The 18,354-nt window shown below is 41.0% G+C and overlaps 1 protein-coding gene across 1 annotated transcript in view; it reads right to left on the minus strand.

The window, feature by feature from the left end:
* The window catches only part of DHX9 (DExH-box helicase 9), a 28,601-nt gene extending 10,702 nt beyond the window's left edge, over positions 1-17,899 (minus strand). Inside the window, exons 1-19 of the mRNA XM_059821648.1 lie at positions 17,789-17,899; positions 15,752-15,950; positions 14,416-14,490; positions 14,052-14,155; positions 13,506-13,651; positions 10,301-10,347; positions 9,494-9,630; positions 8,790-8,879; positions 8,533-8,694; positions 7,268-7,345; positions 6,752-6,943; positions 6,100-6,241; positions 5,482-5,564; positions 4,054-4,210; positions 3,309-3,409; positions 2,275-2,488; positions 1,983-2,077; positions 1,720-1,793; positions 908-1,060 (exon numbers count right to left, since the gene is read on the minus strand). Of these exons, the coding sequence (XP_059677631.1) occupies positions 908-1,060; positions 1,720-1,793; positions 1,983-2,077; positions 2,275-2,488; positions 3,309-3,409; positions 4,054-4,210; positions 5,482-5,564; positions 6,100-6,241; positions 6,752-6,943; positions 7,268-7,345; positions 8,533-8,694; positions 8,790-8,879; positions 9,494-9,630; positions 10,301-10,347; positions 13,506-13,651; positions 14,052-14,155; positions 14,416-14,490; positions 15,752-15,950; positions 17,789-17,899 (2,360 nt within the window). The remainder of the gene's footprint in view (positions 1-907; positions 1,061-1,719; positions 1,794-1,982; positions 2,078-2,274; positions 2,489-3,308; positions 3,410-4,053; positions 4,211-5,481; positions 5,565-6,099; positions 6,242-6,751; positions 6,944-7,267; positions 7,346-8,532; positions 8,695-8,789; positions 8,880-9,493; positions 9,631-10,300; positions 10,348-13,505; positions 13,652-14,051; positions 14,156-14,415; positions 14,491-15,751; positions 15,951-17,788) is intronic.
* Between the last annotated feature and the right edge of the window lie 455 nt (positions 17,900-18,354).

The following is an 18,354-nucleotide window of genomic DNA, read 5'->3' on the forward strand; positions in this document are numbered from 1 at the left end:
TCCTTCCCAGGCACCACGGAGCTAAGATATTTTGGTTTTCTGTTCTTTGAAGGAAGGTAACCTTAAAGTCCTGAAGTCCCATGGTTATTTCAGTAGCCTGCAATCACTTTGCTGTCAAAAATTCTTAATTAAAATCACTCCACTGTACTAGACAGCAGATCTAAATAGATTTGATCAATTTAAGTAAAGTTTTTGATCAACTGATGCTTTCAGAGGTTACAAAAAGCTGAACATCAGACACAGCTATGCTCCAACTGCTACGTGAGAAAGGGGCACTGAAACTTTCACGAGAGATCAAACACTAACAGCTGTGTAGACTTCTGCAACCAGCAAAAAGATTTCCATGGCTCTGGTAACTGAGAAACAGCTTGGCAGATAGAAGAGGTCAAAAGTTTCAGCAGCAGGGAAGGTGCTAGAGCAGCAGTTCAGCAGCATGAAGGGGCTTCCTGGATGCAGAATGGGGATGGAGGGAGAAGTAACATCTGTCTTCCCTGCTTTTTACCACTTTCATGACAAAATTGCCTGTTACGTGAAGATGCCAGGGGCCCCCAATGTTTGAAGGCAGCCTAGAGCCTTATCCTCCTTCCAAAGCTCTTTTCTGCCTTGCCTCAATTCCCAAGCAGTATTATTTTTGTCCTGAGAGGTTCTGTAGGTTGCAGTGAAGTTCTTAATAATAAAATCATGAACTATTTATCCACCTCATACTATGGGTAAAAGCAGATAAACATATGTATTTTTTTTTTTAAGCAAAAGAACAGAGAGATCCAAGAATTCCAGTGTGAACTGACTTCACACATCTCCTCTCCGTGCTTTCTGAAATTATTTCCCCAGTTTGATCACAAGTAGCATACAACAGTTCTGGAAGAAGACTCTGAAGTTATTTTATTTCTAAAGAGCACAGCCTCACCTTTCAAAGCGAGCTCTGCTGCACAAATGGAAACAAAATCCAGCACGCACACGTCCAGCTCTTCCTTTCCGCTGCTCCAAATTAGTTTTCGATGCCCAGACTGTGGCATAGTTTGTCATGTTATTATGAGCAGTGAACAGCTTCACTTTTTGTCTGTTACAGAAAAAAACCCACCCTTAAGATCAGATGTTCTTCATCTTAAGTCCTGCCAAATCAGTTCTTATTTTATTCCTTGCAGCCACACTGCTTTTAAGAAGGAAACCACCCCTGTTTGACTAGCTAAGCTTTGGCTAGTTAGGCATCTATCTGGAAGCTAAAGTATCATTCTCTTCATAAATCAGTGCCCCAAGCTACACGCAGAATGAAGCTTTCACAACTGTCTCAAAAACTTAAAATTCCCATGCAATTCATGAGATCCCTATGTGTAAGTTGCTCAGAAAGCACGCATAGCAAGACAGGATCTGTAACAGACTACAAAAATCTTCCACTTCTCCATCAGCTATACACTGAGTGTTTGTAATGTTCATTTGGCAGACGACATATTTCAAATACGCATGGAGACCCAGTGACACCTCACATGAATAGTGCCAGCGTGAATGCAGCTGACCAAAACCAGCCCACTGAAATGCCAGCGCGGTTTGTAACTGTGTTGAAGGGCTAAAGACAATGCAAATTTGTCTTCAGTGAGTTACGAGTCCTCAAATTCAGGTCTGGGACTATGGGAACACAAGGCAGTTCTGTGTGTTCAGAAAACCTTTTTTGCATTCCAAAGAACAGGATTTACAAAACAAAAAGCTACTTCATCAACTCACTTGCAGGAGTCTATAACATAGACGACATCGTTGATGGTAATGCTAGTCTCAGCAATGCTGGTAGATAAAATAACCTATAAAAACAGGAAATGCATATTGAAATATATTTGGTCTGAAAAAGTTAAGGATGGACTGCAAGATAAACTACATTAACTACTGCAAGATAGGCTACATAACCCCTATAAAAAAAAGTCAGCATGACATTCCACAAAAGCACAGCTGAACAAAGCGCGTTACACCCCACAAAGAGAAGGCTCTCATACTTTCGTTACTCCAGGAGGCACAGGATCAAACACTCGACGCTGTTCCTCCAGAGGAATTTGCGAATGCAGAGGTAAAATTCTATACTGGCGGCCTCCTACAACATGAATACAAGAAGGTCAGTAACCATTACTGTGTAAATCTCATTTTTTCTTTGCACAACATAATCATTTCTACCCATTCATTCTCACGACAAATCGATCCCGCTCCCACTCTGCTAACCCTCATCTTTACACAGTCAGTAGTTTCCTTTGGAAAAGGAGATGAAATATGATAGAACACAGTTGCTTGTACCAAAGCGTGGATTCATTTCTAGATGCTTCTGCAATGTATATATCAAGTTCCAGCCAGGCAAGAAAACAAGTACAGCTCCTGGGACATTCAAGGTCTTGATATAAATTAGCAGGGCCTCAATGAGTTCAAAAGAAGTTTCTTTCTCATTCAGCTGAGCCATGGAGTGCTTTGTTTCTGGGCCATATTCATCGCTGCAAATAAGGTTGCAATTGGCCTACAAAAAACCAAAACAACAAAAAAAAACACCACAAAAGAAATCATATAAATTAATTTACTCAGCCTGCGGAGACTGGCTGGCCAGGCAAACAGGAAAATAAGATGTGCGGATAGGGAAGACCATCTCAGGCACAGCTCACAGAATGACTCACAATAAACAGTTCAATACCAGCTTTCTAATACAAGAATGGAATTCTAATTCCATTGCATTGAGTTAGAACTCAATACAAATCTGTAGCAGGAAGCTATCAAACTAATTTAACTTCCATTCAGATGAATGGGGATAACGTCATAAGAAGGAGAAGAAAATGCTTCTCTCAAGAAAAACTAATCATTTTTTAAAATTTCAAATAACTGACCTAAACAGTAATTTCACACCTACAAATGGAAAGCTGTATCGTGAAAATGATAGTTTCTTGATGATCTATGTAAGCACTAACAATATCAACTGCAAGAGAAGAAGCGAGAAAATCTGAATTTTCACCCTTAAAAGGTATCCCCAAGCTCATATTTCTGTATCTATTTCTTCTTCCAAGGTCACCAATGTTTTCACTTCTAAAAGCATTTCAGTGCTATCTTTAAAAAGAAGTAGGCTGACAAAACATGAGAAATTTAGCTTCAACAAAAAAAGAAATTCTTTAGCTTCCAAGGGCAATGAGAAAATTCAATTCTATTTCTGAAGCTAACAGCAATCTTCAATATTAAAAATATGAAAGCTGCTCAAAATGTTTAAGTTCACCAATGCCGAACAAATTACATTTGAGCTAGAGTCCTAACTGGCACTTGTTTAATTTTTCATATTAAAAAGTATAACATACATCATCATCTTCACCACTTTCTTCATCCTTCTCTTTCTTCTTCTTTTCCTTTGGTGGAGGAATGAACTGAGTCATTTGAATGCAATCTTCCAGAAAATAATCTGCAAGGACAGACAAGCATTGGTTATCATGACTGACCACTAGAAGCCTGTGTAAGGGAACACAATTCTTTTTATCGCCTCTCAAGATTCTCCCGATATAATCATGATGCTTCAGAGCATGAAGCCAAGACTGGACAAAACTCCTTGGCTGTTAGCTAGGGTATGAGAATTATTCCCACACTATTCCAATAATTATTCTTCTATTCAAAATACTTCCACATAATTTTTTACTCATTGGTTTGTTTGTTTTTAATACTGGCTCATCTAAGCTATTTCCATTATTCCCAGTATCACAGACAACTGATGTGAACCACCACAGCTTGACTATTACTAACTCGTTCTCCAACGGAAACTACCCCAAGAGGCAGTGTTTTAGGGAGGTGGGGTTTTGTGTTCTGGGTTTGTTTGTTGAGGTTTTTTTGGGGGGTGGGAGGTAGCGTTGTTTATTTGTTTGGTTTTGTTTTTAAACCAAATGGTGCTGTGAAATGATTCAGTGTTCCTGACTTCTTTGCCCAGGGTAAGCCACATCCGTAAGACATGGCAATCCAAAAGACATGTGTATCTTGCCGTAGCCATAATCTTAAAGCATATGACTGATAAAATAAAAACTAAAGCAGTTCCTGAAAGTTCAATCAATGATTTACCTTGGACAGGGTAGGTTCTACCAAAGACCTCAACGATAGGACAGTTGAAGAAGTATTCACAAAACATAGTAGTATCAATGGTGGCAGACATGAGGATAACCCTGATTTCAGGATATGCCTGAACTACGTCTCTCAGCACCACCAAGAGAAAGTCAGTCTGCATATAAAGAGAATAAGAGTAAGAGCAGCATTAATTTCCTACCCATAAGAAGCAACATCTTCCCAAGAGACCAGAAAGAATTACATAGTCATACACATTTAATGAGCAGGAGCTTTGCTGGGCAAAAGAACTAACACTTATCACAACAACATTCTATAACTAGAAACAGTTGTCAGTGCTTTATTTTGAAAATACTGCAATTTCTGGGGTAAATGAATTTTAGTATTTCCAGTGTAAAGAAGAGTTATTCTTCTATCAGAATGAAACAAACTAAAGAAAAGCATTCAGAAATAGTTTGCTTCCTTCCTAACAATACATTACAACCTAAAGGTCTTTTTAATCTTGGTTTACATATAAAGCAGCCATAGTTCATAAAATAAATAGGAATGACTCAGTGCAATTGTATGAGAAGTTTTCTAGTTCGATTTAAACCTGACATTTAGTTTTGCCACGCAGTTAGGCGGGCCCTTAGTTCAACAGCTAACATTCCAATCTCATTCAAAATTTGAAAACTTGTATTTTACATCATTAATACAAACTTAATAGATGAAGAGATCAGAAAATTCTGCATTGCAATTTCATCTAAATGAGTCCCCAAACTCTGTCAAAACAAGCTTAAAAAGCATGTGAGAACTTAGCAGTTTCTCTCACTCTTGGTGTGGCAAAGGTGAAAACCATACGGAAGAATCAGGGGGACAGAAAACATTTCCCATTTCTTAAGTTACATACAATCCCTCCCCCAGTTCTATTTTCAGCTTATTGCATTTTTCCTTGTGTCTGAAATGTGTCACTACCAAGATGGCAGCTTCTGTAAATACCTGTTGTATTAAATATATTTTAATTAATTTGTATTTAATTTAATAAATTAAATACAAATCACTGCTGTTCCGTTACAGTAATACAACATTGTCAGTAGAAAAAGCACTCCAAAATAAAAGTGACATTCAACATGCTCCCACATTTGGACAAGAAGTGCTTGTACCATGGTGGTTCTATTTTCCAGAGAGGACCAGGACATAGAAGGAGATCCTAACAGGCAAAAGAGACAGGGCAGCAAGTAAGCGCAAGTCCTTGTTCTTTTAATCAGGTAAGGAGTAATGAGGAGAAGAATTTCTAAAAATCTTACCGAAGATGGAAAACTTGCATATATGGCAATTAGTAAAATACAGTTTCCTTTCACTTATTTACTATTACTTAAGAACACGTGCAAAAGTTAAACAGAACAGAAGCACCGAGAGAAATAGGATCGTAATCACCAGCTAACTCACATTAATGTCTCTCTCATGGATCTCGTCAACAATAACATGACTAATGCCACGGATCCCAGCCTCCACCTTTCTCAGAAGAACACCTTAAACAGACATAGTAGTTAAATGTTCACGTAGGTAACAGCTCAGCCTTCCCACCGCCCTCCGCCCCGCCTCATTGCATCAAGAACAGTTGCACTGGTTTAAAAATCAAGAAGCGTGCAGGCTGCCCAGCACCTTTTACAGCCCCATCTCCAATTGCCACGCTTTCATTCGTACAAGGGATGGGGAGGGTATAAAGTATTGCTACTAGGAAAACTCTTTCTTCTTTCCCACCCAATACCGCTTCCCCTTCTATCTTTTACAGACAATAAATATATGGTGATTTTATCTCTTCAGGAGATTATTTCTGCATGGTATTAGACCTGTATTATCATACTTCTGAACAAGAATCTTAATCTTTCTCTGCACAACAGTATGTCAGCAAACTTATTCTATCAAAAAAACCCCAAAACTTGTTCATCTTTTAAGCAGATTTTCTAAAAATTTTAATGTAACCATGTTTCTGCTTTTGCTGCTAACTCAAAGAATTCAGACCCATAATAAATAAGCTCCAAACATAAACAAAACAATACAGACCTACAGTGCAGAACATCACACTGGCATGCGGCCGAGGAAGCACAGATTCAAATCGCACGCTGTATCCACAGCTTTGCCCAGGTTGTTCTCCTCTCTCATATGACACACGCTCTGCTACAGAAACTGCACTAATCCTCCGAGGCTGAGGGATGAGAAAGTTTTCTCTAACTTAACAATGAAGTTTTACAAGTTTATCAGAACACCACCAAAACCAAGAGAGTAAATTATAAAAGCTATAGGTGTCCTGTCCTAAGATTTCTTTACAGAGTAGTCATTAAACAGTAATATCTGTAACAGCAGGCTTTTTTCTTCTGAAATGGGTAATTCTGCACATAAAATTACAGAGGAGGAATATAAGGATATACAGGAACTACCAGATGGCATCTGCCAAATCATTTCCCCTCGGTCTGCCAAAAAGTTTTCACCTGGGCAAGGTACAAGCCAGATTATCCCAACTGTAGATACATGAAAGAGTAGCACTCCAAACGAAAATATACATGATGCTGAGGTTTCTCCTACATATAGTACTGAGGAGATACTTTTATGAACGATGTCCAGTAATGATAACCAAATTTTTCAACGCATCCTAATAGGTGATTTCTAGCATGCGACCACAAAACTTAAGTGCTTGCATTTGTAACACGTTCCTCACCTGTGTCACTACTATGTTGCACTCTGCAGCTCTGTTGGTTTTGATGTATTCATCCAGGATGTACTGTGGCACTTGTGTGGTTTTGCCACAACCAGTGGCACCACGAATTACAACAACAGAATTGTGATGGATTGCATCCAGAATTTCACTTTCAAAATTCTTCACAGGTAAGGCCTCTCTCTCTTGTTGGATCTGGAAAAAAATCCATCACATTTCCAAAAATCTCCAAAAATCAACCTATTCTGCTCCACATCCATACTTCGTCTCACTCGTCTACACAGGTTTTGCTTACACAAAGGAAAAACTGTGTAAGAACAAATCATAGTTTGCATTTTTTCCTTACACAGCGCAACACATCCCCACACCCATCCCAGCGTAACATCCAGCACTTCTGAAAACTTGGTGGGTATGACTACTGAAATCCAGTCTCACACACTTTGTATGCGGTATGTTCAACCTCTTTTGGAAAAGAAAAAGACTAGCGCAAGCATGCCGTGTTACACGAAGCGCACTTACCCTTTGTAATTCTTGATCCTGCTCCAAACGGTACATAAAATCACTTTTCAAATCCATGCTTATTTGCTCTGGAGTGAGCTGCAAAGACAAGACATTGTTGGGAGGCTTTTTGACCCCTCTGCTTATCTATATCATAACTTCAATATAAAGTCAGTCACACCAACATAATGATTGCAAATATCAGTAAAGGATCATTTCCTACATAACACCCTGAAATCAGTGATGCCTATGAGCTATTCAATTTCATTCATTCCAGCGTGTTAAAATTAAACGGCCATCCTCAAAGATATTTCTCAAAAAGATCCAATATACTGAAAAAGAATGACTGTTTCAATTTAAATACTTTAATTGCTTGAGAAACACACTCTATTCAGCAGTAAGCCGACAAGATACTTAGATGATCATTCAGACAGGAGTTTTAGTTTTTAATGTATGGTTGGACTTGATGATCTTACAGGTCTTTTCCAACCTTAGCGGTTCTGTGATTCTGTGAATGAGATAATGTAAGCACATAACAACCCACAGAACAGTAGCTGAAAAGGGAAAAGCGAGCAGAGATGGAAATTCATCAGGCAACTCTTGTATTTCAACTAAGAAAGAATTCTAAAGAAATTCAAATTTGTTCCCAAAGGGCTAGTTGGTTTTACTGAAAATAAGTTAGCTGTACCATGACTAGCACATAGAAATCCTATTGAGGTTTGAAGCCAGCTCAATTTGCAATGTCCGTAAATATAGGGATTATGTGTTTTAAGCAGCAACACTCAAACTTACATCAGTTCCATATTTTTTAAATCAACATATAATGATCAATGTTAAATTAATGTAATTTATGGGGAAAAACTGCAGTCAAAAGGAGTATGAAATTATCATTTTCGTCGTAACTATTCTGGTTCCCTGTTGTAGGAAACTGAAGTTCCTGCCCTGAGAGTCTTTTCTGACCAGGTTGTACCAGTGGCCAAATTATGCCTCTGAACTTGGCAACCTAGTATTTCTTCCCTTCTTCCTCATTTTATCACGCTACATTGCTGCTTTTCATTTGTTCCGCGGTGAATGGGACTAGAAATGACAAAAAAGCAAGCAGCACAAAGAACTCCTACCAATGAAAAGACTCCCTTCCTCCAGGTCAAGAAGGGAAGAAATTTAATCAGTGGACTGTTTTCTCCTTGGGAATAGCTCATACTTTAAATCCTGGGGGAAAAAAGCATTTTAAAGTTCCAGAAGCATGGGGAAAACAAACAACAAATCAATTATTTAAGCTGTCTTACATTTGCGAGAGGACCCTCATCAATATTGCAGCTGGTCCAAGGGTTCCAGTTGGAATGAGGTGGTGACCATGGAACAACTCCTGTATGACTTTGTCTCTGCGACGGTTCAAAATGGGCCAACTTGCCAACATTAATCATGACTGGATTACTGGGATCTTCAGGCTATAAATCCAAAAGCAAAGCGGGCAAAGAAAGATAAATGTATTAAACAAGCAGGCCTGATGTTAAATACTGGAGTATCTGAACCACACACTCACCAAAGGCACAATCTCCAGAGACAGTTCCCGTACAATGTTTTGCAGCCGATTTTCTAAGTCAGAAGACAGCGACACCTCAAAGGGTTCCACCTATTAAATGTTTAAAAACTACATGGTGATATACACAAAAAGGCAGACAATGGAAGTCAGAACTGCAGGCTCCCAGAGAGTACACTGAACCATCAAATAGCTCCTAGTGAAACAGGGCCAAAGAGTACCGTCAGTTCAAAATTCACATTCTTGAAACATTTTGCTGACTTGTCATCCAACAAGAATCTGTAGAATATTTTTAAGTATCTGAGTTTAATTTCAGAGAAAAACTTTCCCAAACTTGTAACCGAATACCAGAAAAATGCTAATGTGCCAGAGAATGAAACCAAATAGGCGAGAATTGTACATACCATAAACAGAAATCCTTAAGCTTCTAGAAAACTGATACTGAAAAAAGCATTTGTGACAAATCCTATTTCATTTAACATGCTGTAAAACTAGTTTACTGCTCCATTCACATACGCATGAAGTTATATTTCTAATCCAAATCACTGGCCAGGCCAGAAACAGTTGCTGGTCTAAAGAATCAAAACTATTATGAACTCGTAAGCTGTTAAATATTGACAGCAAACTTTAACTCACTCATCTTTATGAGAGAGTACTTGTGTCATTAAAATGAAAGCAACAATTTCTGACCCTTCTATCAAACTCACCGATTCGCCTTCTTTTTTCTTTGTCTGTCCAGAGTAAGGTTCTATGACACCAAGATGGTAGAGCTGTCTAATCAAGGAAAGGGCACAGGACTGTGCTGCCAGCTTTTTGTTTGATCCATGCTCACGACTGAAAATCCCTGCAGCACACAAAGTTCACAGCTGTAGTAGCTAATGAGTCAAACAGCTTCCACAGAAGATACTACTCTGAAATGGGCTTTGTGATTGTTCACACAGGCCAGGTTTCAGGGAAAGAGTCTCAAATCTTGATAAATCCAGAGTTCCGACATAAAATCCAACCAGGGCCCTTCATCAGCTGACTCACGCTAACTGTGTAATGTCACTTACTGACTTCCTGGGGAACTCCTGTAAAGTTTTTTCTGCATTCAGTGTCTAAGGAAGTATGATTATCCTATACCACCCAGCAACATGGTACAAATTTCACAGCAAGCTGTATGTAAATGGGTGTGGTGTGGACAGCACGTCCATTGCCTGGGAACATATTAGATGCCTGCATTTCTCAGATATGTGAAGAACAAGTAATTAAGAGAAACAAAACCTACTGTATCTCACAAGCACTTCTTTGTGCAGAGAAAAAAGATTAGTGGAGGCATGTAATGGACAAGCAGTAGAACGCAACAAGCACAACAGGCAGAAAAAACATTTCACGTCAGGCAACAAACATGAACCTTCACCTCTGGAAGTGGCTCCAACACATAACTATGAAAGTCTGTACCCACGAGTATGACCTATTCCTCTGTACCAACATCCATCTCTTGCTAAGGTGAAAAAATAAATAGGGACACTTACTTCTGCCCAGCTGCTTCACATAAATGCTCATTTCTGCGATAAAGCTCCTGTAAGAGGAAGAAGGAACACAAAGGTACAATTATCAATAGCTGACACCGACACTGCAAAAACAGCCCCTCTTTCCAATTTTTCTAGGCAAAGATTTCTGTGTCTTCAGTCAGAGACTCTCAACTCACCAATGGACAAGGTAAAATATTACTGCTTTTAGTCCCTTTAACCCCAAGTTAGTAGGTAACAGACTTGTCATCAATAGAACCAGTAGATCTGTTAAGAGTCCTGAAAATGCCACTGTTCAGCATCGAAATTCAAAGCCACATTATTAGGAAATACGCTCTGAGCTGCCTAAATTTAAGGCAACAATTATAAAGCAGATAGCATGTTAATGTAACATTAACACGCATCCCACTGTACCATTAACTATATCCCACATTATACTCATGTAACCCATTGGTAGCCTGGGTTTATTAACTCAGATGCAACAGTTAATACAGCTACCCTGGGTTTTGCCACACATTTGGCCAGTTCAGAGCACAGACAAAACTAAACCAGGTCATTTTGTCAAAGACCATGAAACATATCTGCACAGAAGGAGACAGAATACTTCAGTTTTCATGAAGCTCTTATTGCCATGCTCTGGGAACCAGGAGATAGTCAAAAGTAACTGTGCATAGCAAATGTAATAGTTTGCCTAGTGGGCATGTAACCAATTCATTTAAAGGTCAACCGGTGTATTAATTTAGGCTTAAAAAAAATAAGAAAGTCTTATGTCAACAGAGGATGATGGGAACCAAGATCTCTGTTTTTAAGAATCACAAACCTAAGCACAGATTAAAAATGAATGCCAAATTCCTATAAGACAGGATTTAAACTGGCAAATGCGATTCAAGATATATGACTGGGCTTTATCAGGCTGAGATCCTCTTTGAAAACTATGCCTTGGTACTTCCACAGCTGCAGGCAGAGCCTTGCATCTGTGTCCTTCATTTCTTGCTGTAAACAAACAAACAAAAAAAAGGTTAAGCGAGGGATTTAAATTTCAAGTCGGAACTCCTTCCTGTACTACCAGTGAACTGACCTTCAGGCACAGTGGCTTCATGGGTCAAAGGCCACTGGCTTTCAGGGACACAACAGCCAACTAAGGCACCGATGACAGTATGTTTCTCAGCCAGGCCTATAGTCAGCATTCAATCTCATTCTCCTCCACCTAAGGGGAGAACAGCAACACCAGGAATCAGTTCGCAGCAGACTCCCGTGTGATTGTTTAGCACAGCCTTAGCAGCCCGTGTGTGAACGCGCACAGATCTTTGGTGTTGCTCGCTGCTACCATCTTCAGCAGGAACACAAGGAGGCAAAGGCATCCCACGCTACCGATGGAATCCCAAAAGAGAAAAGCCACATCCCATCCCTTAATATTTAGTTCATACTTCGTGTATTAGGAGAGCCATGTTCATATTTACAATTTATACCCTTCTGTCGTAATTAAAACAAAGTTCCTGAATCCAAATTTTCCAGCTATTCCTAAGTTCTTAGACCATATGACTATGATTAATTGACAACAAAAAATACATTTCTCCTTTCAAAAACCTCTGAGAGCAAGGCTGACATTTCTGTTATAAAGACCATTAATTTAAAAAAAAAAATCAGATTGGTAAGATACATGGCAACTGATATTTCTTAAAAAAAAACCCAAAAACCAAACTATATTACTGTCCTCAAAACTCCAAAACCATCTGAAATTATCCTTCTCCTGTTATACATACCAAAAGGATTAAATCCAATAGTTTGCCCTCTTTCAATGAGTGCTAGAAGACATTAGGATTGTTTCATGCCTATCGGATCCATTGCAGCATAGTTAGTTCCCCCTTCTGCCATTCCATCCAGGGCAATTCACACAAGATCTCCTGGATGTAGTAAAAACGAAACTCTGAAATGCTCTCCGGAAGAAGAGTAAGTGGGCTGAGAAACATACTGTCATCTATGGCCACCTCATTCTGCTCAAGATTATATGCAGTTAAATACATGGGGTTTAATGCTTTTACATGCAGAAGGCATAACAAAATGAGCTGCACAAATAATCTGCAAGTTACAGCATAAAAGAAGTGCTCAAGAACTACATCTGCAACAAGCATATTTAAAATTCCCAGCACTGTACAAACTATTTTTTTCTGTTACTCATGTAAGGGAAAGAAATGTCCTTGCTTGAAAACATAAATGGAGATGAAGTGATTTGAAATAGGTTTTAAATGAAAATTTAGAACTTTCTGACACCAATACTCGTATTTTAGATGTTCTAAATGCTTGTAAGACTTAACAACAAAAGAATACCAGAAGTCCTGCAAGTGAGAGTCTCATGGAAGACTGTAATGAGAAAATTCACTTGTCTTTCTAAAAAAATTAACTCTCAGAGAAAACAAATTTATACAATGCAAAAAACCCCCCGAAACCCAACAAGAAGAATCCAGCAGCAGCAGCATGCCGTTGTTTCTGACCACAAAACATAATTATATTTCACAAGAGATAATACCATGTCCTGAAGTTTTGATGACTTGTAAAGACTATTCCAAAGAGGGGTAAAAAAATCAAACCTATCATTCTTTATGCACAATCTGTTACGCGTTATTTTCATCTGGGACAAGCACATGCAAATTTTCTGATGGAACGGGCAGAAAGTCAAAAAAGAGTAATACCCAGCTGGTTTCAATTGAAATTTAAGACCCTCAAAACTCCTTTGGGAAGATTCTGCCAAACTAATTTTTCCAGTAGGAGATTCCACTGACAAAAAAGCTAATTATAATCAAAATATAAATAAAATGTCCTTAAAGCACATTTCTACATAAGCAAATGTAAGCACATTTAGGATTTACTCAAAATGTACAAAGGCAACTACAGTCATACAAACCATTACCGCAAGCAATTGAGTACTCTTTCCACTCAGACTGACACAACAGTTAGCTAGAGCACAGCAATCACTTTAAAAGCTGCACATCCATGAAAAACATTAGACAGAAATTTCTTCAGAGTCACTCAGATCTCGGCACCAAGGCTCATCACCCCCATTTCAAGATTTAGGGATGTTCTTGGTCCTGATAAAGAACACTGCTTTCTCAAACAGCACTATGGAGCACTGCAAGTAAGTGCGATTAGCCACCGTCACCAAAAATATTTCTAACCCTTCATATGCAGAAGGTGACTAAAACTACCAAACCTGTTGTGATCAGGCCCCATTTCAGTGTATTTATATTCTTCCTGAATCCTCTCCTTTTGGAAAAACTGGTTCAGACGTGCCTTGGCATTTTCCAAAGTCCAACTCCCGTGAAGATCAGCGTTTAAGTCCACTTCCGACTCTGAGGTCTAATATTGGAAAAAAAGTGTAATTTACTGGTTTCTAATAGATTTCAGTTTTAAACATTCTTACAACAAGTCTTTGAAATAACTTGTCTAGATGCTGTAAAATAATTAAGACATTATAGAAAATGCTAAAAAATCCTCAGTACTTCCTTATTTTCACAACAAAATGTCTATACAAACAATTGGATATTCACAGTACCCAGAGCAATTTCTTTTGTTCTTAGGTTAAACAAGTTACCTTTGTTAAAAGTCAGCAGGTAAATCTGCAGCTTAAGTTAACACCAACAGCAAAACATCAAATGAAAACTGCAAGCTTGATTATAGATGCTAATAACAAATGAAAGGGAATGAAAGATACCTATTTAAGAATGAAAGTAAAAGAGAATTACATAGAATGACTTACTGCCTGCACTTCTTGCTCCTCTCTCTTTGAATAGTATTCTTGCAAATTTGCACCCCGATCCCACTGAGCTCCACGACTGCCACAGTTTCCAGGTGGGCTGTTGCCTAACATGTGGGGAAAAAAAAAACCCAACAAAACCAAAATAACTCTCCCAAAACATGTTCTTAGCAACAGAGAGGTATAGCCTGGCAGTCTCAACAGGACATTACCGGTCCCTCAGATATCATGTACTCATTCACACTTCTGCCTCAAAACTACGACTTCTGTCTGCAGAATCACGCTATTTGGGAGAAAAATCCCCACCCAAATCTATATGCATATATTACATCCACATACATGTAAATTACAGCTTTCACAGTCTTACCTATTTCAGCCTCTATAATCAAATGCGGAGGAAGAGGTCCACCCAAAGTAGAATGGGAACCAGTAACATCTCTAGCTGCTTCATGTCCATCAGGGCTATCACCAGCTGCTGGCTAGGAAAGAGAATGAAGGGAAATACCAGCACGTTCGTACAGAGAAAGTCTTTTTACTATTTAGCTAGAAAACCGTTCAAGCAGTTTAAGCAGTTCATGCATCATTGTGCAACAGTTACCCCCAGTAGTAACTCCCAATAGTAGCACCCTTTTAAAAAATGAAAGGGATACAACTGCCTTGTAAAAAGCCTATTTGGCTTTTTGTGGGTGTTCTGTAACAAGATTTCCAACCAACAAGCAGCCCTGACTTACTGAAGTTCAGCAATTATAAAATCAACTGTTTCAGCACCCAGGATAAAATAACAGATACCAGTCCCTATCATATATCCAAGGGAACTCAAATATACTTTATGAACACACACACACAAAAAAAAAAAGCTGTAAGAAAACATTAATATCCTTAGGAAATTACAAAATTATGGTTAATCGTTATGTGAGTTCTTCCCATTTTGGGATGCATAGGTTTAGCTAACTGATCACACCACCTCTGCTTTACTCAGGAGAGGGAACACGCTATTCGTTTTTAGGATCTAGCCATGCAACACATTGCATTGCCACGAAACTAACTGGTCCATCAGAAACAACGCAGGTCCTGTTACCATAAGGCTTCACCTAGGCTAACGAGGCAGGGACACTGCTTCTGCTGATCACACGGTGTCTTATACAGACATATCCTTAACGAGGCACTAGAAAGAGACTCTTCCAACGTATAACATGGAGCTTCACGATTTACTGTTCTCTAGAATTGCTGTAAAGATAGTTACCTTCCTCCTCAGCTTTTATGTGATAGTCCTTGCTGATATTTGCATGGTTCATAAAACATCATAAAAAGCAGTGGTCCTATTACACATGAGGAGCTAAGGCAGAAAGCATTTACGGTTTAAAAAAAGCCAAATTTTCAACATCTGGTTTGAGATGTGATTTTTTTTTTTTAAAGTACATAGTATTAAATATCGTAACATGCATTTAAAACAATTCCCGTTGTCAGGTGTGACTATTCAGCACAGTATTCAGTATTTAAGCCAGGCTGCACCTTACAGGGACTCTGAATTCTCTCCAGCCTCATCAGTTACGCAGACCAACACGCAGCTGTTTTTACCAGATCAGCCTACAACATTCACTGTATATATCCCAGCTTTCCAGCACTGCAAGCAGAAGTCCTGCACTTTCAGTCTTCTTCATCGCACATGGGTGCCAGACTGAACTCCAGGGATGAAATGCAACCAGATGCACAGCTCTGCAATGAAAGATAAGCCTTTGGTAAGGAGAAAAAGCAGCTTACTCCAAAAGCGGGAATTTCTTCTCTCTTCATTTCATTCACCCGAACCAAGTAATTGACAAAGTCTCGAGCAGCGTTGCTCTGCGCATCTTTCTTGTTAGTGGAATTGCCCATGCCAATGTAGTTAAAGCCTTCCACTCGAACCTGCAAAGAAAAATACCGATCTGAGGCACGTACAAGTGAAAGTGGCTTGAAAACCAGTAATACTGAAACGCCAAATATCAGTTGCTAATAAGTACAGGAGAAATATTGTTACTAAGATTTGTTACATATCATTATACATGTATATATATATACTTCTGTAGGTTTTGAATGTATACTTTATACCTATTAAAGAAAACACCTCCAGTCCATTCTCAGAGACCATGAGTGTTTCCCAAAACCTTGTGGAAGAAAATGAATCCGTGTAGGAAGGGATACTACCAACATACAGCAGCAAACTTGGCCCAGGTTCACTTCCCTCACCCTTCATCCCAAACCCTCAGACAACAAGGACAGGAGAGAGCTTGTGTCCCCTCTACTGTAGCTCCACGTTATTACATCTAACAAGATGCAATGCACTTCATAAATTTAGAGACAAGCTTTAGAACAGCAATTTTATATCCTGCTAGCTTGCCTGACAGGCTGCTGCAAAACTCGATCAGAGGAAACGTATTCAAAATTCAGCCTAACCAGACATTTTACGCCCGCTTTTCTGCGACCACCGCCCCTCATCTTAAAGTGATTTTCTTTTTTTCACATTTACAGTCAACGATTCCATTTCATTTCAGCTTCGCTTGGATAGACCACTTACGCATTTCTGATTTCCACGCTTCACTCTGCTGATCACGTAAACAGCTTTTTACTACAGCTAGTTGTTGTTCTTAAAAAAAAAAAAGTAACCAGACTTGCATATAACATTCCAGCCAGCCCAAACTAGAGTTTTGCACAACATTGCTAATGCTAGACTGCATTTGTTCTTCAGTGCTGAATCACGCCGGTAGCCAATACCCACTTTCTCATCAAACAACATATTTTGGTAGTATTCTGCTTCAGAGATTCCAAATAACGAGCTTCCACTTTCAGCACCAACTATCAGTCTTCCAGAACAACGGTATCACCAACCAAACAGTAACCGTGCTGGATTCACAGCCGTCATACCAGATTGTGAAAATCAGTACAAGAGAAGTGTTTTAGCGCAATCTAGCTGTTCATCTGTTAAGTTTTTAAGGATGCTGACGGGGCATCGACGGACAAAACAGAGAACGGTTCAACGATGTAACTGTCCATACAACCACCTCATCCGAGCAACGTTCGATCTCGGTTACAATACCTTTAAAACTGGTTTAATATCACTGCGCTTCTCAGTTTTGTTACTGGTGGGGAAGACGAACGGGGGAGGAAGGGTATAGCGACAAATTCAAGGTGCTCAGTGTAAATCACTTACGAACTTGCCCGTTCTGCACGTGGCCTTGCGCTCAGCATCAGCTCCTTCTCAGAGCCAGCCTGAACTCAAAGCTCCCTGCCGGCACATCCGCCATGCCCGGAGCCAGGAACAGAGCAACGCTACAGCAGCGCGCGGACTAGCAGTCCATCCAACAGGAATTTTTTAATGCATCTCAATTCGAGCTCAGCCAAGGATCGCAGTTTTCAGAGGCGATGCGCAGCACCCCTTGCTGATTTTAACAGCGAGAAGGGTCAGGCCCGCGGTGTGAACACACACCTCACCCTCAGGAAAATGGATTCCTTTTTATTGTAAGAGCTTTGTACCAGGCTGCTTTACTCTCACAGACCCACCGAGCGCATTTTACACCGCGCACAAGAAGCCTGGATGCTTTGTCCACGACCCGGCCAAGCCTCCCGCCCCCCGGGCCCCCCCAGGCGCTCCTTTTTCCCTCAGCTTCCAGCGCCCTCCCACCGAGGGCTCGGCAGAGCCCGGACCCCCGGCAGGCCCCGACCCGCGGCCCTCCCCGGGGGCGCCGGCGAGGCGGCAAGGCCCGCACCTCGCAGAGGAAGGTCTGCCGGCTCCGGCCGCCGCCGGCGCGGATCTCGTAAGCCGGCGTCACCCTCCTCCTCCCGCACCAGGCGTACAGGTAGTTCTTCACGTCCCCCATGGCTCCGGCCGGGAGAGGCGGAGAGGGGGCACCGGGGCGGGGTGGGGGGGGACACCGGCCGGGCCGCGGCCCGCCCGCTCCTCCCGCCGCCGGCCTAGCGGCGGGCAGCACCGCCTTCCCGCGCCTGACGGCGGCGGCCGCGCATGCGCGGCGAGGGCGGCCGCGGCGGGAGGGAGGGAGGGAGGGAGGGCTGCGCGGCGGGGCCCGCCTGCCCCGGGGCGAAGAGCCCCGGCACCGGCGCCCAGAGCCCCCGGGGCGGCAGCAGCCGGCGGCACCGGCGCCCAGAGCCCCGGGGCGGCAGCAGCCGGCGGCACCGGGGCCTGCGCTCGCCCGCTCCAGGAGCCCAACAGAGCGTCAGCCACACGAAGCGCCCCCGGCGCTGACAGAGCACAGACTGAGCGACGACAGTGGGGCCCGTTAGGAAAATCCGCCCCTTCTCCGCGCACCGCCTCCCT

The sequence above is a fragment of the Gavia stellata genome, chromosome 10 (genome assembly GCF_030936135.1).
Source record: "Gavia stellata isolate bGavSte3 chromosome 10, bGavSte3.hap2, whole genome shotgun sequence".
Classification (NCBI taxonomy): domain Eukaryota; kingdom Metazoa; phylum Chordata; class Aves; order Gaviiformes; family Gaviidae; genus Gavia; species Gavia stellata.